General features: G+C 40.6%; 1 protein-coding gene across 2 annotated transcripts in view; it reads left to right on the forward strand.

Moving 5' to 3' along the window:
• Positions 1-25142, forward strand: part of PDE4B (phosphodiesterase 4B) — a 391091-nt gene that overhangs the window by 341070 nt on the left and 24879 nt on the right. For both annotated transcript variants that reach the window (XM_087820499.1, XM_087820500.1), the window contains one exon: positions 8159-8271. In XM_087820499.1, the coding sequence (XP_087676625.1) occupies positions 8159-8271 (113 nt within the window). The remainder of the gene's footprint in view (positions 1-8158; positions 8272-25142) is intronic.

Here is a 25142-nt window from a genome sequence, read left to right on the forward strand (position 1 = left end):
AAGCTGTCTGCCAAGAGAGGGCACGTTTTCTAACTTCACAAAGGCACTGTATGAGCTTGGGGTGGGGGGCAGGAGAGGGGAGGAAGTGGGTAAGGCACCCAGCTTCACAGATTGACTATTTTGGAGAATAGGAAAGGAGCTTCTCGTATGATCACTCAGTGCAATCCTGATGTGTCCTGGCATTGCTGTAATGGGGCACCCAGCAGCAAGCTTGGCACATAGCAGACACGCAATGTATTTTGTGGAATTAATGAATGAACAATAGTTTTCCGTACAGTTCTCTGCATCTGAAGGTCCACTGATCTGGTGTGTCAGTCAGGATTTGGTGAAAGCAGAATGATGTCCCAGGCCAGGTCTATATTTTAGAAGGGAAAACCAACAAACTCTAACCAAGAGGCAGTTTCCTATCTGAGGTGACACAGTGGAAGGGACATTAGGATTTCACGGCCACGTGCTGTCCGTCCTAGCACAAGAGCAAATCTCCACCCAACTCAGCTGACAAATAAATGGCACCCCAGGAACGTGGCCAGAGCCGGAGAGAGATTTCGGGGGACGAAAAAGTTCCCGACAAGTGCCAGGCACTATGCCAAATGCTTGGCCTGCATTGATTCACTGAATCCCCAGTTCATGCTTCTTTCCTGTTTCATAGGTAAAGAAATGGAGGCACAGTCGGGTTACTTACCTTGTCCAAGGTCACACTGCTATTAAAAGTCAGGATTTATTAACGGCTGAGTCAGACCCCAACGTGTTCTGCTGAATTTTGGATTATTAGGAGCATTCTGGCCTAAGCAATGGCACAACCAGTGTCTTTTGGGTTGTTTTTCAGCTATGTGAGATTTTTCCAAACTCTGTTGACACCCATTGCTATAGTTCAACAATAGAAGGGAAGTGTGTTTTTAGAAATCTTGTTCTTTGTTTCTTAAACTGGGCTTTCCCTAGATGGGGCAATTTGTTGAAAACCTACACGGAAAATCAAACAGAGAAAAAGTGCACACATTACAAGTGTAGAGGTCCATGAATTTTCATAAAATGCACACACCCATGTAACTAGTACCCAGACCAAGGACTAGATCATTGCCAACACCCTAGAAGCTCCCCTGAAGTCACTTCCCAGTCACTAGCCCCCCAAGCTAACCGCTATCTTGATCTCTAATAGCATAGATTCATTTTGCCTCTTTTGAACTTTCCATAGCTGAATCCTATTTTTATGTGCTCTAATATCTGGTGTCTTTTGCTCAGCATTATGTTTATGAGACTTATCCCTGTTGTTGCCACGGTAGCTGTTCTGATTGATTTAACCACCACACAATCTGGTGAATAGCAACCAGCTTCTGTAGTGGGAAGAGAGTCTGATTGTGTGAACAGATAAACAAAAGGTTATTTACATTTCTATGCACTGTCTTTGGGTAGAAAGTAGGGGAAACTTGACAGATACGTTTCTGATATAGTATACAGAGCCCTGTTAAAATTGCATTTAGTATGGCCCTTTATATCAGGAATCTAAAATACTCAAAGCCGTAGAAGCTGAGAGTAAAATGGTAGTTACCAGGTGTTGGGGGCAGGGGCATTGGGAAGGTGGTGGTTAAAGGGTACATAGTTTCAGATACACAAGGTGAAAAAGTCCTGGAGATCTGTACAGCACGGTGCATGGAGTTAATACTGAATCATATGTGTAAAATGTTGTCGAAGGGGTAGATCTTATATTAAATGTTATTATCACACACACACTCACACACACAAAGAGGGAGGAAGGAAACTTTTAGGGCACCTGAGGTCTGTTACCAGCTGGGGTACTGACTTCATAACTGCTGAAATCTGTTTCCATGTTTTCAAACTATGAGCCGTGAGCTATTTGTGGCCAGGCCGAGGTTTCCCATTACCTTTTCCTGTCACCCTTCTCTGGATCTCTCCTTCTCAACACCTCTCTGCTAACACACACACATTTCTACTGGATTTGTGTGAGAGAGAAAAACCCTGGGGAAATTGGAATATGACCTAAGTATTAGCTGAAATGGAAAATCATTAAAACAGAAAAGGGGAGATCATTGAAAAAAAGAATGTTACTCAACAGTTTGTATAGTATGATCTCATTTTGATTGTAGACATGCGTGTGTACACATGCAGATACACACAGGAAAGGATATGCACAAAGGTGTTAGCAACTGTGATCTCTGCTTGGTAAAATGGGACATTTGTATCATTTCAAACTTTGCTTCTCTGTAATTTTGTCATTTTCTCTAATACCTATATCCCATTTATAAATGCAATGTTTACAAAATGTGCATAATACTTAAACTATTCAGTCTAATTTTGTGTGTATTCTCCTATTCTACCTTCCCTGTGAGAATAGGATATTTTTCCCCCTCATTTTACAGAACGAGATTGAGTCTCAGCAAACTCTGGTGATTTGCCTGAGGTTGCCCGTGGAAGCAAGATGTGTGACCAGAACCCACCAGGTCTTCTGAGGAAAGACTGCACACCCTCCCTATGCTAATGGCTGTGTTAGTTGGGTCAGAAAAGGGAACAGGAGACTCAAGAAATGACAACATTTAGGAAAGCAATTACACAATTTTAAATAGGAAAGACCCGAGGGTAAGATGTTACTTTAAATGCAGCATTTTCAGGAACGCGTGCATTTTCAGCACTGACTTCTATCCTCTGTTTCTTAGACCAAGATATAGTTTGCCAGGAATCTTGCTCTAATAATTTAACATCTGACTTCTGAGCTGGTGCCTTAAGGTAAATTAGGGATGATCATACCTCTTCAGTGCCTGTCACACGCATATGTTGCAAGGATTAATGAGCAGTGTGCTTGTAGTTCCTTTGAGAAAAGAGCTATATGAATGCCACGTGTTATTACGAGATTAATGTTAATTATAATTATTCATCCATTCTCTCTTCCTGTTTCTCAGGGTTGAATGCAATACCCCCCAGACCTGCAAAAGGAAGTACGTCTTCTTTGCCACTCTGGTTGGAGTGAAAGAAGACAAGAAGGGAGGCCGGTTCTCCCTCCTCCCTCTCCCCCCTGGAAATTTTTGACAAACACAGTGGACCCCAGGACCATACACTGTTCCATTACCTGCACTTATCCCCTTGAGACTTGCTTCTGTGGTGTTAAGCATTGTTCCTTCCAGGGCCATTTTCCCAAGACAGGAAACGGAACCAGCTTCATAGGCATACAACCTGTGCAGTCACACGGGCCCCCACACAGAAGGGTTTCATAGTTGCTGTCTTGAAACTTGTAATAATTTTATCTTGGATTTTTAAGTGGTTGTGTGTTTTTTTAAGCGAAATCTGTTGGGACAGTGGATTATACTCCGATGGCTTTAGAGCCTTGGCTCGTATGCTCTTCTACCTCCTGCCACCTGCCTGCCTTCCCCGGACTTGTTCTCGGCCACTGGTTTCACTGACCCCTGGCACCGTGGGACTCACCCAGCATCCCTCTCCCTGCCCTCACCCATGACGACCGCTGACAGCCATTCCCAGCGGGGGCCTGAGTGCAGGCGCAAGGAGTTGGACACGTGTGCTTTGCAAAGTTTCCGGTGGGGCATGATAGCATCCATCCATGCCCTGGGTTGGCATGGCTATAAGATGGTAGACAGCGGCCGTGTCTTGGTGGGGGTGAGCCACCCCTGATCCAGGTATCTAGCATGTCCCAACACAGAAGTTGTAGTACCCTTAGGAGTCACGTACCTGCTGTGGATTGGCACATTGGTACTGTGAGGAAGGGAGGTGTGTGGCTTTCCCAGAGCCTGACCCTAGGTGGGGCACAACACATTGGTATGGCAGCTGGCAGGTAGGCACACCCCAGCAACCGGTGAACTGTGCATGTGCCCTCAGTCATAGGAGGCAGGGTCTCCAGAGGCCTGTGAGTGTCTGCGCTCTCCTCATGGCATCCCTGTGCCTGGGGGACACCACATTCAAGAGTAAATGAAACACACCACACCATTCATTAATTGTGACAATATGCCATAATAATGTAAGATGTTAACAATAGGGAAACCTGGATGTGGGCTGTGTGGGAACTCTCTGTATTATCTTTGCAACTTTTCTGTAAATCTAGAGCTATTTTAAATAAGAAGTTTAAGAAAAACAACAATAACACTGTGACAGGTCGAGAGAGAAACTCCTGAAGCCTGGAAAAAGCTTCATATTTTACTACCTTTAACAGCACTTCTCGCTGCTTTTCGAACAGGGGGCCCTGCATCTTCATTTTGTACTGGGCCCTGCAAATTACGTAGCTAATCCTGACTGTAAAAACCCATGTTGAATATGCAGTTCTTCCCTTTTCCTTCCTATTTCTCCACACCCCCAAATGCCAGGTCACTGGGCTACTTGGATTGCCATTAATAATTATACTCCTATGTATTGATCACCTACTGAGAACTGGTTACCATACCAGACACGTTAAATACTCTTATTTATAACCTTATGGGATAAATATTTATATCCTTATTTTAAGATGTCAGAAATTGAGGTCCAGGATCACACAGTAGATGACAGAAGAGAAAGTCAAAATGTGTGAGTCTCTCTCCGAAGATGGTTCCCTTTCTACAGTTGTTCCACTCGGCCTCTAGGTGCCCAAGCACTTGCAGGCTGCGTGGGGGAACATTTCGGTTTCCATTCCTCCAAGTATTTACTGAGTAACTGCTGGGCACTGAGCTCTGGATCTGGTGCTGGTGCTACAAAGTTATCATGTGAAGGTCAGTCCCGAGCTGCACTGGTCCTTTCCTTTGGCTGTCCCCATGGTCAGCAGGGGCTTAATGCTCCCACACTTAGCCCACTCTGACATCTGTGCCTCCTGTCTTAGTCACCGTAATAGGAAGGCTCTAAAAGGGGACGCGAAGAGAGTCTTGACTCTGTATTAAGAACCTGGGAAGGAACAAATGCTCATTAACGTCCAAATGTAATATTTTTCCCTTAAAAAATATTGTGGCTGACCAGAATAAGAGAGGGCAGTGGAGTAAGTTCCCCTCGCATCTGTCGGCCTGTAACTGGCCTCTCAGTATTGCAGCAGGTCGGGGAGCACATACGTGTTTGTTCTGTGTAACAGGCCAGCAATGTTCGACCTTTTCCATCTCATGACTCATGTAAACTAATTACTAAAATTCTGCAGCACACCAAAAAATATATTCTTTGCCAATCTGACCCAAAAAAAAAAAAAAAAAGGTATAATTTTGATTCATTCACATCAGACAGCTATTGTGTTGTCATTTTTTATCTGACCATCTAAGGGAAAAGAGGTCAGTGCCACTGACTAAATAGCCAGGTACTGCATGTTTAGAACTTCTTGCGTCACACCAGCTGAAAGTTGCTGTGATAGACAATGAATGAGCGGTGGTGGCAACAATTGGGTCTTTGAACAGCCCTTGTCCTTCAGTGCTTCTGCTGCTATAGTTACTGTGTCTCCTTTGTCAAGTGTGAGTGGAAATCAGATCCCTTTTTCCTCTCAGTGAAGGAAAAAATGTGATATATCTTCTTAGTCACTTTGCATATCAGCTGATTCCAAAGGCGGCGAGCAAGTGGCTCACTGGCCGCCATCCGGATGAGTGGCTGAGCTTCGTCACCGAGAACCACTGATTGTGATGTTAGGATGTGGAAGACACTAAGGTGGCAAAGCCCAGGTTGGGAAGCGGTTGGACTTCTTTCTTTGTTTTTAATCCTCACTGAGGATACTTTTTCCAGTGATTTTTTGTTTGTTTGTTTGTTTTTAATTTTATTATTGTTTAAAATATTACAGATGTCCCTTTATCTCCCCAATGACCCATTCCACCCTGTCCCACCCCCGTCCCCAGTCCCTCTCCACACCATTGTCCGTGTCCTTGGGTTGTGCATATACGCATGTAAATTCTTTGGTTACTCTCCCCCTCCACCCACCCGCCCTCCTCCATCCCTCTGACATTCGTCAGTCTGATCCATGCTTCCATGTCATTGAATCTATTCTGTTCATCAGTTTATTAAGTTCTTTAGATTCCACGTATAAGCGAGATCCTGTGATGTTTGTCTTTCACTGCCTGGCTTATTTCACTTAGTATAATATTCTCCAGGTCCATCCATACTGTCCCAAAGGGTACGAGATTCTTCTTCTTTACAGCTGCGTAGTATTCCGTGGTGTAAATGTCCCACAGCTTTTTATCCACTCATCTACTGATGGGCACTTGGGCTGTTTCCAGTGATTTTTAGAGAGAGTAGAAGGGAGGGAGATAGGGAAAGAGAGAGAAAAACATCTACTGGTTGCCTCCAGAACTCACCCTGACCTGGGCAGGGATCGAACCCAAGACCCTTCTGTCCGCAGGCCGGGGCTCTAACCACTGGGCCAAACCAGCCCAGGCTGGCCTTTTTCTTTTAGGAGAGACCTGGAATGAGGAGGGGAGGGTTCCGCCACCTCAGAAGAAGCGCTCTGTGGGAGGAACAGAGGAGGCAGGGGGGTGGCCACCCTAGGGAGTAAGTGGGGAGTTTCCTCATGGTGAAGCAGCTTCTCAAAACTGAGGAGGAAGACAGGAGGGGAGGTGCGTGCAGGCCTGGCTTGAAATGTTTTTCTAAGAACACCTCAATTTTGTCTGCACACTTTTGAGGAGTGTGAAAAAAATAAAGGAAGCCACCGCCAGTGGGTTTTGCGGGTTTTTTAAAGTACGACATGCAGGACATTGAATTTTAACCGCTTTTTATTCTGAAGTGAAGGCATATTTGGGGGGAAAAAAAACACCTATTCTTTCAAAAGTGCATCTGTGACCGAGTGATTCCAGGCACTCAGAGACACTCTTCTGTTTATTCCAATTTCTGCATCTCGTATGAGTGCTACGTGCATAAATTATTCTAATAATAATAAAAAGCTACGTGGTCTCCCTAGAATTTCTTTTTGAACATATGAGAGATGTATTCTAAGTCTGACAGGAATGTGTGTAATCTTTTCGTCATAATAGCATTTCATCCACGATGTTTCATTTGGTTAGTGCCTGTCGCTGGCATTCGGGAAAGGCTGATAGAGTTCATGGATGTCACGACCCTGACTCAGTCACGTACGCAGGAGAGTCTGACTGATTTTAACAGCTCTCTGTCGCACCATTAATTCATCTGGCATTTACAAAATTCATTCCGTGTTTCCTAACATGGGGTTCTTAAGTCAGTAACCTTAAGTATTCTTCTAGACTCGCAAATGTTGAGGTATGGAGTGACATGTTGCGAACTCTTATGAAGAGTTTTATTATCCAGTGAAAATATGATATCAAAAAGTCTGTTTTGAATGGACCACTGAGAAATATTCCCAGAAATTCTAGATTCCTCCAACCACAAATCAGAATGAAAATCTGCAGCATTCACATCTGGCTCCACCTGAAAGTCCGGTTCAGAATTTCCCTGTGATCCTGGCAAGTTGCAGAGAAGTTTTAGCTTTGTTTAGTATAACAAGAGCTGCCCGACTCCCAGGCCAATAAACGAAACGTGTTCACATAAAACTCCAGACAGTCGCTCTTAGCCTGAAGTCTTATCAGGGAGACCTCATTTTGCCTCTACTTAGAGGCGAGACCCAGAGGAGGGGAGGAAGAGCCTATACCTCTCATGTGTGCGGGTCAGTGTTTGCTGAATTAAAAGTTAACCCAACATGCACACCTTCCCCGAATGAATGACCGCGTAGCCTTCCAACGAAACTGTCAGCCCCCCGCCCCACCCCCCTGCCAATTTTCAACTGTTTCATTTAGAAGAACAGCGAAGTGAGAAAATGCTTTCCTCATTTCTCCTCTAGCCGGCGAGCCCTCAGAAATGCCATCACTCACCCTAACGAGCCCCGGGATGACTAAGGCAGACAGAGCCTGAGAAAAGTCACTGCTTCTGCCCCGAGTTTAGGACACACGTATGCTGATGAGCTTATAAGAGACAGCTCCCCGCCTTCTTCCTCAGAGGAAGTTTCTCGCTAGATCACAGACACCTCATCCAGGCAGGGGGGTGAAAACTTGGCCGGAGCCATCTCCGGCAGAGAGCACCGCGGTGATTTGTTCTCCTGGTGGAGAGAGCTGGAAGGAAGGAGTCGGCACACAAATAATGAAGGAGCTCGGGGCCACCTTCAGTAGCACCGGGCTCGGCGGCAGCGGCAACGGCGACTCTGCTATGGACAGCCTGCAGCCGCTCCAGCCTAACTACATGTCTGTGTGTTTGTTTGCAGAAGAATCTTATCAAAAGTTAGCAATGGAAACTCTGGAGGAATTGGACTGGTGCTTAGACCAGCTAGAGACCATACAGACCTACCGCTCCGTCAGTGAGATGGCTTCGAACAAGGTAAGAGATGACCGTTTTAGTCACTAAAGTGGGGCTGTGCGGGGAGCTCCCGGCTCCCCCGGCAGAGGTGCACCGGGGACAAGATCCTAAGAGTAGGTTTGGTGATCTGCTTCAGAAGAGTCTGTCCCCAGCTGCCATGCTTTGCTTGTATCTTGATGCTGCAGAAAAGTTTAAAATCCTCAGCACACTTTAATTCCCCAAGACCAAACTTCTTTCTTCTTGATGCAGCTCAGAATATGCTTAAGTTGAAAGGTGTTTATAAAATGTACAAGTGACTATACAAATGAAAATGCCTTTTAAAAAAATAACTATCAGGGACATAAAACCTGAATGAATTCATGGGGTGAAATGTATAAACCATGGCATTGCAATCAGGTGTTTTACTTTTTTTTAAAGTGAGAAAATAATGTGCCCTCCACATATTAATGGAGAGAGCGGTTTGCCCTGAAGTTTTATAAATTCTGAAATTCTTCTCAGGACATTCTGGGAATTTCTAACATTTATTTTGTGGTGTTGGCATGTTTAAAATAAATAATAATAATAATAATAAAAAGAAAGAAAGAAAGAAAGAAAGAAAGAAAGAAAGAAAGAAAGAAAGAAAGAAAGAAAGAAAGAAAGAAAGAAAGAAACCTGGTTTCTAAAAAAGGAATGTTTTTCAAAGTGGAATCATTTGAAATCAAGTTTCACCCATCTTGCAAATAAATGGTTTTATATACAATCTTCAGACAAAACTTAGTGTTGAAGAACTTTAATTATCTATCGTTATATCATTTGTTTAATTAACACCTGGATTTAGACTGTAGTGAGAGTTGTTGCTCTTTGCTTGTATTTTTTTCTCTTGGAGAATGTGTGTGTGTATACATACATATATAGATATAGAAGCTTTAACGCTCTACCTTCATAAGTACACATTTTCAGAATCCCCAGTCATACTAGTTTGAGATATTGTCTAATTGTCTTACAGTTCTGGGGCTGGGAAGAGATTTTGCTCCATACCTGCCAGCATGCTTTTCCCAGCCCCAGGTACACTAGCAAATGTGGGTCCCTCCTCCCTCTTTCCTGGGGTTACAAGTATCACCTTCCTATCAAGGCTTGCTGTCTCCTGCTCCAAGGATTTGAGCAAAGGAAGCATTGCCTCCTTAGGAGGTCCTGGAGGAGGGGAGGGCAGACTCTTTTCACTCCTGGTTTGTTGGTTAATGAAAGGACAAACAATAATAATAAGTTCCTTTCTTACATTTTAGTTCAGATTCAAGTCAAAAAAATAAAAGAAAGAAAACGTTTGAGGTTTAACTATTTGTTGATTTTCCCCTGAAATTCGCAATTGAAGGCTAAATTCTGGGTTTTTCCAGGCTGTTGTAAATCTCAAACAACTGCTTCCCCATGAGGAGGGCTCAACTGCGTAATTTCTGCAAGCCACCCTATAATCCATGTACAAGCATTTTCACATGTGCTTCAGCCTACTTTGTAGCATCAACAGATACCCTGTCCTGTGTGTTTTGTGATCACTGATACCCATGCAAGATATAGATTCAATATCTGAGGGTAGGTTTTCAGCAGTTTTCACTGTAAAAGACATGCTGAACTTTCTTCTGGAGTCACTATGATCAAGTAGGTAATTAACTCTCCAGGGGAGCTGGGGGGGGAGGGGGCAGGGGAAAATACTCATTGAGAAACGGCCAATTGCCATTATTTTTCATCTTGTGTGTTGATGTGTTGCAGATTCTAACTAAATTTGTGTCTGGGGGGCTGAAATTAGACATTGTCTGTCTTACAAATTTATTTACAATTTTTTATATTCAGTGCCATAGTTAATAAGACTCTAAGACCAGAGACTGTGTCAGTCCTGGTAAGAATTCCAATCACTTCAGGCTTCCGCTCCTCCTTTATGGTGTTGTGTGCAGGAAGCAATGAAAGTTGAATAGAAGAACTAACCCTAAAGAAAAGGCTAAATCTTAATTCTGATGCAGTTAGCTTAAATAGAAGGCAGCCTCACCTATTTTCTAAATCTATGCTGGAAAGGTTGAAGGGCAAAGCAATTATCCAGTGGAGGAATAATGCCCAGCTGACAGCTGAAGGCAATGTGAATTTTTAAAAAGATCTCACTCTTTTTACTTAGCTACGCACCCCCCCCAAGTATTAATTGTTTAGAGAATTGTCTCAAGTAAGGTTTAATTCATGGCAATATATAATATAATAATATAATATAATATATAATATAATATAATGTAATGTAATGTAATGTAATAATATAATATAATATATAATGATATAATAATATAATATATAATAATATAATATAATAAATTAATATAATATAATATATAATAATAAATAGTTTTGTGGTAACCAAAAAGAAATGGATCTATACCAGCTGTAGATCTGTGGTAAAAATAAAATCTCACATTGAGTTTGAAATGTTGTTGAAATGATTGCAGTGTCCCATCCTAGTTGCTGTTTAAGAATATAGTCATCATCATTCTCAGCACTGTATAGTCTTATTTGGCTATCTTTCATTCGCCCTCATTGAACACAGGAGCTACAACAAATCTCTGAGGTAAAGGCTTGGAGTAAGTGTGAAGATGTTCTACAGAGGCAGGGTGTGAAAAGCATAGGCTTTGAAGTCAAAAGATCCTGGTTCAAGTCCTGCCTCTATAGTTTACTAGCTACTTGACCTTGGCCAACTTAACCGCTCTGTGACTTCATTTTCGCATCTGTAAAACAGGGATAAGAGTGGTCCCTACCTCACTGGGCTGCTGTGAATGAGATAATGCATCTAAAGCACTCAGCAAAGCGCCGGATGTGTAGTTCAATAAATGATAACTTAGTGATAGCACATCACATCGTTGCAAAAAATTATGTGCCCCTAGATCCGATCAGCTATGTGACTACTGAGTTTTGTTTGCAGTCTCTGAACTTACTTAAAAATGGCAATGGAAGAGCCAGCATTTTGCTTAGGGGGTGCTTGGGAATGACATCTGTGCCCGTCTGTGTGCAGCTGGCAGAGAGCTGTGTCCAGTGGAGGAATAGCGAGCAGCCCTTCACATTCACGTCTTCTGGGTAGGGCTGTGTGTGGTTTTTTGTTTGTTTTTCTTCCTTAACCCTTTTACATTTCGAAGAAAACTGGGACTCAAAGATTGTACCTGGCTTTCCCTAATGTGCTTCAGAGCCCAGAGAGTTAGACAAAGAACTGTCCCAATGACTTATAAAAATATAGTCTTATTGGCCCAAATTTCCCTCAGTCCTTCATGCTGGCCACAGGCCCAATGGAGTCCCAGAATTATAAGGAAAGATGCAGCCAGATGGGTTCATATCATAGATTATTTTCCCCCAAGGGTTACAACAAGATGGAATAAATTAAGCAGGAGTTTTATGAGGCAATGACATTGTTTTTCAAGATGAAAAGGGTGTCTAGTGAACCTTTTACTAGCAGCCCAAGTTCAGTTAGACATGCGAGAGCCGTTTTCTTTAACGAGAGATTGCCTTCTTAGATTTGTTGATTAATTTTGGTGTTTCAACTGTTATCGCCTCCTGAATTAGAAGAATTGTTTTATACTTCAGTGAAATGCATCAGAGCATGAGTTCTTCAGTGGCAAAACAGTCAGATGTTTTGAAAACAGGATGCTTTGGCTCTGCATTATAAAAAAGAGGAACGGAAAGAGAAACAGTATAGAAAGGAAGAAACCAAATAGCCTCAGCAGGATCCCCAGCCCAACAGGCATAAACACTGACCTATCTTCCTGACCTTCACCGTGGCCCAGTTCCTGCCCTCATGTCACTGAAGCCAACTGAAGTCACTAGAGGAGGATAGGAGGAATGGCACAGCTGCTGTGAGGGCGACTAGAATTTCCTGTCTCCTTCCTGACCGACGCAGTCAGAGAAGTACAGAGTTGCAACAGCAGTGGCTGAGGAAGGACCAACACAGAACAATCCCAGTGAAGCGTAGCTGTGACATGAGGAAGGGGGAGCTTTTACTGGGAAACAGAGCCTCTTGCCTAAAATGTTCAAGTGAAAAACGTCAAAGGGGTCATTTGTACCCAGGAGGTTGAATGTTTTTCAAAGATGAACATGCTATGGTATTCATTGAGGATCTATGTTCAAGCAACTCCAAATTGTTCTAACTAGCACCCTCCACAATCCTTTTCTTTCTAGACTGGCTTTACCCTAAGGCTATTTTATGTGTAATACCAAGGTTTGAGCCCTATTTAGGAAAAATGGATGTTCTGTTGTTGAAAAGAATAGTCCTGAATAATATCAGTACTGTCTTTAGAATGAAGCATTTGGACCTGGCACATCAGTAAATGTTTGCTAAGAAAATCTATAAGATAGGAATGATAGATAGACAGTTCTTTTTCTCTGAAGGCATCATGAACTCAGCTGCAGATGCCGTCAGAGGGGAAGTAAGTCCTCCTGGCTACGTAGGTTTATTTTTCCAGTTGCTCAAGTGTGATCCTACTGGAGTGCTGAATATAAAGGCAACTAATTGCCTAACTGTCTGTGGTCTTGGGGGGAGGTAGGGTAAAGGCATACAATTCTACCAATCTGTAAATACCTGAGACCCAAGCTGCACAATACTGGAATGTGATCATGATAGACTGATTATGTTTGCGAGAAACGGCACCAGCATTTACTGGCAGGGTTAGACGGGACCTCAGTTCAGCAACCTCAGTTCTTTAGTTCGGCTGAGAAAGAATTCAGAGCCAAGTAACTCAAATCAGCAGAGAAAGTTTGTTTAGAAAGTCACAGAGGTAGAAAGAAGTGAGCCAGCTGGGCTGTGTGGTCTCAGGAAACAAGTCACAGAGGCAGGGCCCTTGGAGCTTAGGAGAAAGAAAGGCAAAGGTAACATGCCTGGGGGAAGTAGAGAGGAAAGGGTGTGGACCAGAGAGAGTGAGAAGGCACTCGAGATCCTCTGTCCTGAGTGTTTTTATCCCTTCTCTAAAGGTGAGGATCTTAGGGGAGGTCCCAGGGGAGAATCTCAATGGAATATTCATCAGCTTTCCAGATATGTCCTTTCAGGGTCGTGGTCTCTATAGATAGGTGAGTGCCAGGGCAGGGGGTCATTGGTCATTAGTCATCTAAGCTGGTCCTGATGTCAGCTGTGGCGTCACCCCACCTGGCCTTGCTGCTTTTCTGTACCTGGAGCTGAAACACAACTGAGGCCTAGATGTTATCTCTAGTTTGACTAAAACTCTGAGGCTTTGTTCCTAAGATTATTTGATGAGTGCCAGAATCTCATTGTCTTGAGGGCTTAATGCTTAAGGGAGTGGTTGTGCAAGGGCTCATATGGGAGTCATATGAGGCTACTCTCTACCCCCCTTGTTTCTCCTCTAAGAGGGTCTACCACCTGGCTAGCAGCATGAGAGGGGAGGAAAGGTCAGGGGAGGGTCTCAATCCCATGACCAGTCATATGAAAGGTCAAGGGGTCTAAACCACATGACCAGTGATATGCTAGGGGAAGAAAGGTCACCCTGGGGACAAGGTCCTTGTTTTCCCAGTTTTGCCTGTTGCTAGGCACCCAGGGCTTTCCAGCCTGGTGACCTTCCAATACCTTGCTCTGCTCATGCCTGTCTAACTGGCTACTACAATTACCCTAAAGTTGGCTGAGTCATTTGTATCTAACTAAATAATCAATAAGTATGGAGAAACATTGCATCCAGCAGAACTAAAAGGATATAGATCTTATTGGTCAACAGAGTCATCTTAGAGCTCTGTCAGGAAGATTACAGGCAGGTATCGAAAGGTATTGATTCCCTTTTGCCTAAAATTAAGTGATATAATTAAAGCAGCACCACCCTTAGGGCAAGAGGTGTCCTTTTCTGGACCATGTGACTAAAGAGATCCCTAGCCCACTTTCTCCATTTGCACTCTGCTCCAAGGGGTGAGGAATCTGCCAAGCCAAGGGAGAAGCTGTGCTCCCCACTCCATATCACGTTGCATCCATTGAACCCCCACATTCCCTGCCTAAGTAATTTTGAACTCACTTTTGGAGACAGATTTTTTTCCTGGATGTGCTCTAGGAGTGTATACCCTTAAGCCCAAGGAGTAGCAAAGAGACAGCATTTAGCTTGGGAGAATAATGTGGAAGGAGCTTGGACATGCAGGCTGTGGCAGAAGGTGGACAAAGGTCCACATACTCGGTTCCCGGTGGTGTTAAGACATGGGGAAAGAATGGGGCAGGCTGTGGTCCTGGAGCTAGATCTCACTACCTCTTCCCATCCTATTCAAAGAGTTTAGGAATTCTAAATTCAATATGGCTCTCCAGGCTGTAGGGAGGGATGTCTGTCAAATAGGAGTGTTGGAGGGAGCTCAAATTAAATCTTTATATTTTTACACTTACGGTATGTGGCCCCACAAATGTTAGAGGTGAGGTGACTCTGGATTAGGGGGCAGAATTGATGGAAATCAGTTCTGACAGCCAAGTGGAAGAGTCATATATTTTGATCTAACTTTTTTCTCTTTACTGCTCATATTTATATAGAACTGGAGGCAGTAAACTAAAAAGAGCCTAGGAATAAGCCGTGAGTTTGATTTCTAGCTCTGCCTTAATTTAGGTCTATTATCTTAATTTCATCATTTTGAATCTTTGTCTTTTTCATAGCTGCAAACAAAATAGTCAGAGAAGACTATCTCCATGTCTCCATCAGCTCTTGCATTTATTGATAAAACAATAGCAGTAAACAACCAACCTACTTTTACAGATGTATAGTATGTGTGCAGACATTGTGCTAAGCTCCTTGCCTACATTCTGTCCTGAATACTTATAGGAACAATTTGAAATAGATACTATTGTCCCCTTTTTACCGAGGAGTAAAGTAAGGTTTAGAGACTTGAAATAAGTTGCCTAATGTAAAGAAGAGCCAGGATTCACACCCATGGCCATCTGACTCACCATCAAAGATCCCAATGGGATAGATAAATATAGAAATATAGATATAGTTAATAACTCTTATAAGGGGGTTTTGTCATCATTTCTGGGATGACTTATTCTTTTAACTCTGGCCATCACTGGTTAGGTCTGGTTCAAAATCCCAATTACCTTATTTTGGACCTCTACCAATCACCTCAAGCTCAATCTTCTTGCCTGGGAAGCAGTGTCCATTAACATAGAAGAGGAGGAAGAATGACCATAGTTATAGAAAAATGATTGTAAAGTACTCATAAAACTGAAATTTAACAATATCAAACAAATCCACTGCTTATTGTAGATCAGTTTGCTAAATTCAAGGCTATTTATTTCCCAAAATTCTATAACATGGCCTAAGATAAGACAGTGAAGTTTTGTTTAAAGGATCTTAGCCTACCCCCAAATTCTTTTTTTCCCCAATCCCCAAAATAAAAAGAAAATGGGCAGAGGCTATTATTTTATTTTATTTATTTTATTTTTTTATTTTATTTTATTTATTATCATTCAGATACTGGGGCAATTTTATCATATATTAACGTCTTTTCCAGTGTACGTAACATGGCCTTAAATAGAGGAGTGGTGCTTCTTCAGTAGCAATAATTAATGTAGGGGAATTTCCTAGAAGTAGCATGTAGACTGTCTTCCTTGGACTTTGTCTTCCAACAAAAATGAAAGAGAGATTAAGCTCTTGATTCTTTATCTGGCATTATTTCAGTTACTCTTTCTATGATAAGGCTAAGTTATATTATTGAAAGTGTAATTCAGTATTCCAAGTTCTAGTCTTATCAAAACTTAACAAATCAAAGATTTTGAAAGTTGTCTAGTGCTTTGTAATAAATTTTATTCATAATCTACTTTGCTTAATTTTTGTATTTTGCATTGGTGTTTATAGAACTGTTTCCTTCACTCAGTTCTAATCCATTTAGTCCAATCTTTCTGCTAGCTCACTTGAAAGTTCCCAAGTGAACAAATCTCTAAAAAACAAGCAAGAATGAAGTGAGGGAATATTATCTTTGATGGTTGCACCTCTGGCTAGCTGAAAGCATTATATAATCTCAAAATCTGATAAATAAGTCATTTTAAAGGGAGCCTTTTTCTCCATGTTAAAAAATCAGATAATTATTTTTAGAGTGTCAAATATAATTGTAGAACACTAGTTTTGAAAAATAGAATTACAATAGGAAAAAACATTTGTTTTACATTTTTTATACTTCTTTCTCATCTTTTTTTTTCTTTTAGAATATGTCTCAGTCTAAAAGGCTCCTAAAATCTATGCCATTGTTATCTCTGAAAGAAAAGCAAAGGTGGAGTTTATTCTTCCAAAATATTTTACTTCCTAAGTAAGTGAGCTCTGCAAGCAGAGAGTGCTCAGCTCCCTGGAAGCCAGGACTTATCAAATCAGAAAATGCCAGGGCAAGCTTGTGCCTCAGTGGATAGATTCACGCTCTTGAAGACACCATGCCATTCGGTGAGGTGCGTCCTTGCACATCCCTCCGCTTAAACATTCTTCAGGGACATGCCAGCCCCTCCGTCTTGCCCATTTGTACGTGATGTTTCCCTCAACTGCTGCCAAACTGTTTAGTCTCTTGGATATTTTACTGTAACTTCCTTTGTTTGATTTACTTTAAAAGTAGCCAAGTGTTTCCACAAAGAAAGGACTGTTAAGTTATTTAGAAATGAAGACGACAGTAAAACTCTTGTTTCTTTTGTTTCTGTGGGAAGTGCCTGATAATTATTTTCTCTTTAAGAAGTGTCTGATAATCTTTTTCTCTTTATGGAGTAGAGTTTAAAAGCTCTAAATCATGCAATTCTGTGCATCCACATGTGTTTCCTTCTGCTAATTATTTGCAATTTAAAAATATACCACTTTTGAAACCTAAACCTCAGAGATTGAAGCTTAGTGTATTTATTGTAAAGGAAGTTCATCTTCATGGTTCAATTTAATTTATTTTTTTAGCTATTCAAAATATGGGAATCTTAAAAATGATCATTAAAAACTTTAAATGGCCAAGTTCCCTTCACTTCTTGCTAACAGCATAGTGCAGAGCATTATAACCTTCAGCAATTATCAAAATGAAATTTGAGTACAGATAGAAAATAAAAGAGATTAAACCAATTTTTTAAATTTAGATTTAAGATGAGAGGTTTTTGTCATTTGATATCTAAAAAGATAACTTTTAAATAGTTATTTTGGAAATAAAATATTAAGAAGAGAAGTTAAAATATCTTTCCAACTCAATCATACAACCTGTGTGCTAACCCTGATCAGACAGGGCAAAGTGAAGTGTTAATTTGGCAACTATCTAATGTCACTGGTCAGTGTGGATGGTGAAAGCTGACCAAAAAAAAAAATCTAAATACATTCTTTCTAGTTATAGTCTTACATGGTTGCATTAGATAAATCCTAGAACTTTGCCTGGCTGGCGTGGCTCAGAGGTTGAGCATCGACCTAGGATCCAGGAGATCGAGGTTGGATTCCCGGTCAGGGCACATGCCCGGGCTGCGGGCTCGATCCCCAGTCGGGGGCGTGCAGGAGGCAGCCGATCAATGACTCTCTCATTGATGTTTCTCTCTCTCTCTCCCTCTCCCTTCCTCTCTCTGAAATTAATATATACATATTTTTAAATCCTAGAACTTTAAGCCCAAAAGAGACCCTTGTCTATTACCTGTTTGAAGACTTTATTTCATAGATGATTATAAAGATTGAGGATTCCATATCTAATGTACTCCAAAGATCTTTGTAGAATATAAAACAACCTAAATGAGAAATAATTTTATTATGACGTGACTTCCCCAGTGCCATAGGTTAATTAGTGGAAGAATAAGGTACTAAAACACAGGCCTGATTACAGAGTCAGCTTGCTGTGCACTGGCAGCTTGCTGTGCAACGGGCTGACAACTTAAGAAAGGCGCGGGACATGCCCGCGTTCATCAGCATTGTGTTTCAACGTCCTCACTGTCCGATTACTGTTCTTTCTTTCTTTTTTTTTAACTTATCTTTATTGTTGAAAGTATTACAGCCATTTACCTTTCCTGAATAAAAGCTATACATGTCTTAATCATTTCAAGTAAAGAGAGCTAATTTAGAATTCCTGAAAATGCTGTCATCAAAACCCAGTGGGAATCAGTTGCTCTGAGTTACTTGGAATACTCCTGGTATTATTGTTTTTCTTCACTTTTTGCTGTTTCAATTTCTGAATTTATATATATGTATATATTTATATATATGAATTCAAAGATATATATCATAAGGGAAAAAAATCTCATCTTACAAAGACAATCTGATTTTTTTTTTTTTTTTTAGATTAGATTCCCACAGATGGAATTAATGGATTAAAGGGCATGAACATTTTTAATATTCTTGATGCTCGTTTGCTTTTCCACTTATCCCAATGCCAAAGTTTAGTAAAAAACCCTCTGATTAGCATAACTGCCCTCAGCTTCTTCCTATTTCTTTTTTTCCTCTCTCTGAAACTGAAGGTGATAAATGGGAGTTTATTAACTGGTGGAAAAAAACAGTCAATGCTTGGATTCTCTGTGCAGCTTAGCAGAGCTGTTAGTTTAGGGAGCTGCAAGCAAGACGGTGATCTGAATTTGACCCTCTCCCTAAACCTTATATTGTTTGTCCTCAGTAACCCAAATTATGCAGAGCTCTCACAACTCAAGTATGATTTCTGGATTCTTGAGCCAGATTACCAACATCTTGGTGGAGTTGGGTTCAACAGTGTTGGCAGCTACACATTTAGATAAGATATCAATGTAATTAATGCTTTATAAACATTTAAAATCAAATAAGTCTCATTTATAGCAATAGAAACACATTTTTGTGAGTTTAAGGATCTTAAAATAAATTTCAGTATTTGTAGAGGCCTGAGTTAAGCAGATACTGCAAAATAAAGCAGATGCTGTAAAAATATTATGAATTTAGAACTATTAATCTAATTACTTAAAGAGGGACAAGATATACTTGAGAGTTTTACTTTTGGTCTTTTGGTATCTACCCATTTCTAATCATTACTTGTGTTACTAAGTAGGATAATGTGAGATAAAATTTATTAGTATACAATGTAGAAAATGAAAAGGAAATTCTTCACTTGAGTGAAGAAAGGGTAAGAAAGCTTAGTGTTTGAGCTATTAGAATAAGTAAGATATAGAAGACTTGAATTAAAGAACTACAATATGCCATGGACACAGACAATGGTATGGTGAAGGCCTAGGGAGTGGAGTAGGTGTGGGGTGGAAGGGGTCAATGGGGAAAAAAGGGGACATCTGTAATATTTTAAACCATTAAAAAAAAACACAGTACAATATGTAAAAGGAGATTTATGGTTGGGAGGGAATAATTTAATAGCCAGGATAATCATTTGAATAAGTAAAGAACTGACAGAGTTAAAAAAACAACAGATGAACATTTTAGTAGCTCCTGTTTCTTGAAACTGGACTTCCAACTCTATTTCTATCAATGATATCAGAAGATCTATTGAAAGCATGGCTTAAGACTATAAGTAAGAGTTTTATTATAACTTGAGAACCAAGAAATAAAGGCCTTTACCCCTTTCTTGATTTTCCATTGCCTAGAAAACTTCCCTTTGGCTCAAACACATCACCAGGCCCTACACTATGAACCTATTCCTAGGATGCCAGACTTACTGGCTTTTTTTCTCAACTCTGCCTTAAATGCTTTCCGGCTTTGATCAGTTTGTCATAGACCACCCTCTTACCTATCTTAGTTAATATCATAGCTAACTTTTCAGTTATATGGGGTTTTAGTTATATCTGCTCCAGATTGCAACCTCTTCAGATCTGAAATTGTTTTGAATTTTTAAGACTTTATGTTTGCTTACAGTAGTAAGACTAAAAAGTATCAAGGAAGCACAGCTCTATATCTCTTTAACTATACAGAGAGAAATGTAAAGCAGTTGAAGGCTTTTGTCCATTGGTGGTAGTTGATTTGGGGTTTATTTTATTTTAAAAAGCTCTCTGCAATTCTACTTGATTTGGTTATTTAAGAAATTTGTTGACATGGGAACTTCTAAAAACAAGGATAATTAAACTTTTTTTTTTTTTTAATTTTTTTTAGCATTTTCAAAAAAATTAAATTCATGGACTGTGCTTAGACCATCTAGTGATGATATATATTTCCAGCATACTTTTGCATGTCCATTTGATTGTGGGAAGTAGGGACCTTCTGATGTTTCTCTAATGAAATGGACTCTAACTCTTGCTCTAAATATTCCACTCAAAGCCCAGGAGGGTCAATTTAACCGGCCAGAATGCTGGCCATCTACTAAGCTGAAAGGGCACAGTGCCCTCCTGTCTTAGTTCCAATCCACTGAGATTGCTACTGCTGACTCCAATCTGTAATTGTGTCAGAATGGTTTAGATATATCTGTATTTATTGATGCAATGGGTATTTTTTTTCTTGGCCAGGTCCAGTACATTATTTGTGTTCTTGACAGGGTAAGCTGCCACTGAATTTTTCACTGCTGTATTTGAACACACTCAGGATCTGGTTGCACAAAATTTATTTGCATATTTCTTACCCATTGCATGGAAGCTACTGATAATATCTCATCGAGATTTGCCAGTATATTCTTTAAACATTTCTAAATCAGTAGAGTCTAATTTCAGATAATTTATTTTATTTTGATTGCAGTATTTTAAAAGGATCTTTTACAAATAGTCTTCTTTTGTACATTTAAAGTATTAAGATAAGGCCATTGTCTAATGCTATATTATATTTCTGGCATCCTAAAATATTCAATCTGAGAAAGGTCATATTTTGCTTTCCAAAGAAGACCCTTCAGGGCCCTGAGTAAATCCTAAAATAGGAGAATCTTGCCAAAAATAAGTGCACAAAAGCATAAGCTCCTAAACAGGAATGGATTCTCTTTTTTAAAAAAGATAAATACATGGTGTCCAAAAAAAAAAATGCATACACACTTAACACTGATAGCTCAATTGATGTTTCTTTCTTTTCAGATTTAACCCATTGGACTTAATAATTATTCAAACTGTGTATACACTTTTTGGGGACACCCTGTATATTGGGTTAAAATGAGTAAAATATGAGGGCTTTTTCATAAAGGTAATAAAGGAGGCTGTATTATTAAGGAGTAATTCGGGAGAGATTTTTCTTTTTTGATCACTGCTTTTAAAATCTAGCCACATGATCCAGGACTGCATTTCTCCAAGAACTTGGATTCTGCCTGAGGGAACGTTAGTTATGGAGCAATGTGGGGATTTTTAAGGCCCATTTCTTCACTTAAAGTTTATTTGTCCTCAAAGCTTCCTGTGGTACAAGGATAGAGCATTAAATAAAGGGCCATTGTCTTTCAGTGTATGAAAGGTGTTACTTTTGTGTTTCCAGATGCAAAGTAGCACGTAAAGAAACGCACCTGAAAAGCTCTTTCCTGTTTGCACAGGCTCTCGCCTGGCATCTCCTACGATGCTCACCTTGAGGTGCGGACAGCCTCACATGCAGTGTGAAGCCAGGAGGCAAGAGAGAGAACTGTATCTGTCTGAGCTCTTCAGCTATTAAACGGAGATGCTTAGAACCCAATCCTGCTCGCTTTGTTCCAAAGTCAAATGATTTAAAAATTAAAGGGTAATTCATGGGGTGATTTATTATATTCTTACATGACTTGCTAACACAACATCTAATAAGAAAGCTAGAGTGTGGCCAAGGCTCCTTCTTATTTTCCAGACCTCAGTTTAGATGTTATTTCTTCTCTAATTATCCTAACTCAGCAGCTTGTTTGTTTAATAATTTGTTATCACAGTTTATAGTTTGGGGGGTTTGTTGTAGAACTTAGGCTTCACTCCCTTAGACTGTAAGTGTATCAGGGACGACGTGGATTGTGTTTACTCTTGTTCATGCTTACAGTTACGGCATTTAGAATAGCTCTTGGCACCTAGAGACATTAAAATAAATACTTGTTGGATCCATTGAATGAGGCTCAGAAGTTTAATCTAATTTGTCCAGGGCCAGATATGTTGCTAGGGGCATATCCATTAGAACCCAGGAATCCTTTTCCTGTTACACTGCACCATGCTATGTGCAGGCGCTTTCCAAGCCTAACCGGTTTTTCTAATTGTTGGGTTAAATGAGAAGCCCCCCTAGTTGCTTCACAGTGACTCTTCAAAGCAGTGAAATCTCGTTCCCTGAGCCTTCTCCCAAATTCAAAGTCAGATAACAGAGAACAAACGACAGAGACAAATGCTCTTTCCATGTGAGCAGAGCTGTGAAGCACGCTTTTGTTGTTTGGTTTGGCAATAGGGTATTCAGCTTACCTTTCTCTGGAAAAGTCTGCATCCTTTGGACAAGCATCTGAGCCCTTCAGAGACTGGCAATAGCTACTGCACACTCAGCTGGAAAGTGTATTTATGAACACGTGTCTGAAGCTCAGCCACGCTCCCTATCTGTTGTGTCTGGAGAACACAGCTTAGTCATTCTGCCATTGTTTGGTTGTTTTTTAATTCCTGACATATTGCTGGTACTCCTCTCGGACCCCTACCCTGGCCACATATTTAATTGCTTTAGATGTGTTACTGGATTGACCTCAACTGTGGAAATCTGAGCAAAATGCATACTTGGAGCAATTATCCTTATGTCAGGCACTTTGTGGCCACTCATGGCCTTTGGTTAATATATAAAGAGTTCTAAAGTCTCTTATTTTAAGGAAATTAGCTAAGTCATGGAATCATGGAGTTAGCAACGGCCTGAATCGGCTTCTTTTTTTAATGATATGCCTTCAATACAAGGCCATTTGAGTTATGGTTTCCTTCGGCAGGCTTGATCTATCTTTCTGGCAATTCTGGTTTACACTCCTTACACTGGTGAATGAATAATCTAAACGTCAACCAGCAAGGCAGAACTTCTATGAGTAACTCCTGTGTCATGTAATCTATATGATATAGCACTGCGTCACACCTTCAGCAGCATATTGTGGGAATTTTGTAGTTAATTATATAAGCTGTTGTCAACAATGAGAATAAAAGAGGTTAAGGTGCCAAAGAGCCAACCGAAACCTCCACCCAAACGCAAACCCAACTGCAGAAGGTACCATGAGCTCATATTCTTTTAAAATTCAGAAATGAAACACAGCTTCAAGTACAAATCCTGTGGAACAAACTACAAGTCCTACAATGGTCTCAGACACCTTGCCAATCACTTCACATACATAATTTCTAACCTTCCATTTTAAAGATGGAAAAACAATCTCCAAGAAACTGAATAACTGGCTGAGCTTCTCAGACTAAGTCACAGTACAGGATTTTCTTTCCAGACCCATTTGGATGCTCAGCTGATCCTATGTCATGCAGGAGTGTTGTTAGGTCTACTCTTAGAGTCCTCTTAATGCTATTAGACCCTACTGGTAAGGTCAACCTGTAATTAGAACCCCCTCCACATCATGTGACCTGTGCATCCTAATCTGTAACTACTTTTATAAGCCTTCCATTAACCCAACGAGCCTATACATCTTGGGGCACATTGTTGTGCAAAACATCCATCCATCTCTTCTAAATTATGGTAGCTAATTATAGGACAAACAAAATGCAAAAGAAGTATAATTATATTTTTTCAAATCATAAAATTGCTTAAGACCACTGTTTTTATCCTTTATGGCTTAAAATCATTTTCAAATCTCCAATTGATGGCCAAGTCTTCTCAATTTGAAAGTGTAGCCCTAGCCAGTTTGGCTCAGGGGTTAGAGCATTGGCCTGAGGACTAAAGGGTCCCAGGTTGGATTCTGGCCAAGGGCACGGACCTCAGTTGCAGGCTCCATCCCTGGCCCCAGTCAGGTCACGCGCGGGAGGCAACCAACCAATGTATCTCTCGCATAGATCTCTCTCTCTCTCTCTCTCTCTCTCTCTCTCTCTCTCTCTCTCTCTCTCTCTCTCTCTTCCTTCCACTCTCTCTGAAATGCAATGGAAGAACTATCCTCAGGTGAGGATTAAAAAAAAACTAGAAAGGGTGTATTCTAGCATAGGGATTACCAAAATACCAAAACAGATAACATTGGCCCTTAGGGAAAGGAAGGATATATCTGTGTAGCCTAGGGTTTGCCCTTATTTATTTGATGGTCCCTAGAGTTGATCTAGTAGATTTCCAGACCAGGGCTGTCCCAACCCTGGGAAACTGCTAATCCAGAAGCAGTGATTTCCATAACAGGTTTTGAAGCATCCCGTTATCTTTATCTCAAGGGTATGTGAAAGTTCCCAGCTAAAATCAATATAATTAATATTTAACACAATACATGCCATGTGACGTGTTGAAAGGAATAAAGTAGTCATCTCAAAGCATGCTATGGTAGATATTTGTGGCTGCAAAAAGTATTGGAAATTTTAATAAGGCAATACTTAGTCAGGACTTTAAACAACCCAGATCTTATTGGAAATCAGTTCTTAAAGAGACTCATAGCCAATACTTATGGGGTTGTAAAAAAGAAAGGGCAGTGTTTGGGGGTGATTTCCCTGTTCCTCATTATTGCTTTCAAGTCAGATATGGAGGTCCTGAAGCATAGTCTTATTTTCTACCAGTCAGGAGAGGACACTCGACCGGAGAGTCTGTGAGTCTGGTCCATGGTAAGAGTTATTTTAAAAATATAATAGGTTGTAGAACTTCTGGCTGTGAAATGATTCAGAAGACCTTAGTCACCTGTTTTAGAATCACGTTAGCATCCCATGGTCTTAGAACTGGCTTTGGAAGTTTGAGGTTAAATATTAGCCTTATGCACAGAAAAAGCTGTAGAACATGTAAATAGAAAAAGAAAAAAATAACTAAATAGTGTACCTCAATTCATTGATTTTTCTCAATTGCTGCAATGATTTTGTCATCTGTTGAAAAATAAGGCCTCTCTTATATTTAATTATCAGACCAGCACCAAAAATCCTTCAAAGTGCCTTTTTATTGTTTGTTTGTTTATCTCTATTAACAGCCAGATTAAGGGGGGGGGGGGGGCTCGAG

This window comes from Miniopterus natalensis, chromosome 9 (genome assembly GCF_054644295.1).
Source record: "Miniopterus natalensis isolate mMinNat1 chromosome 9, mMinNat1.hap1, whole genome shotgun sequence".
In the NCBI taxonomy this organism is placed as follows: domain Eukaryota; kingdom Metazoa; phylum Chordata; class Mammalia; order Chiroptera; family Miniopteridae; genus Miniopterus; species Miniopterus natalensis.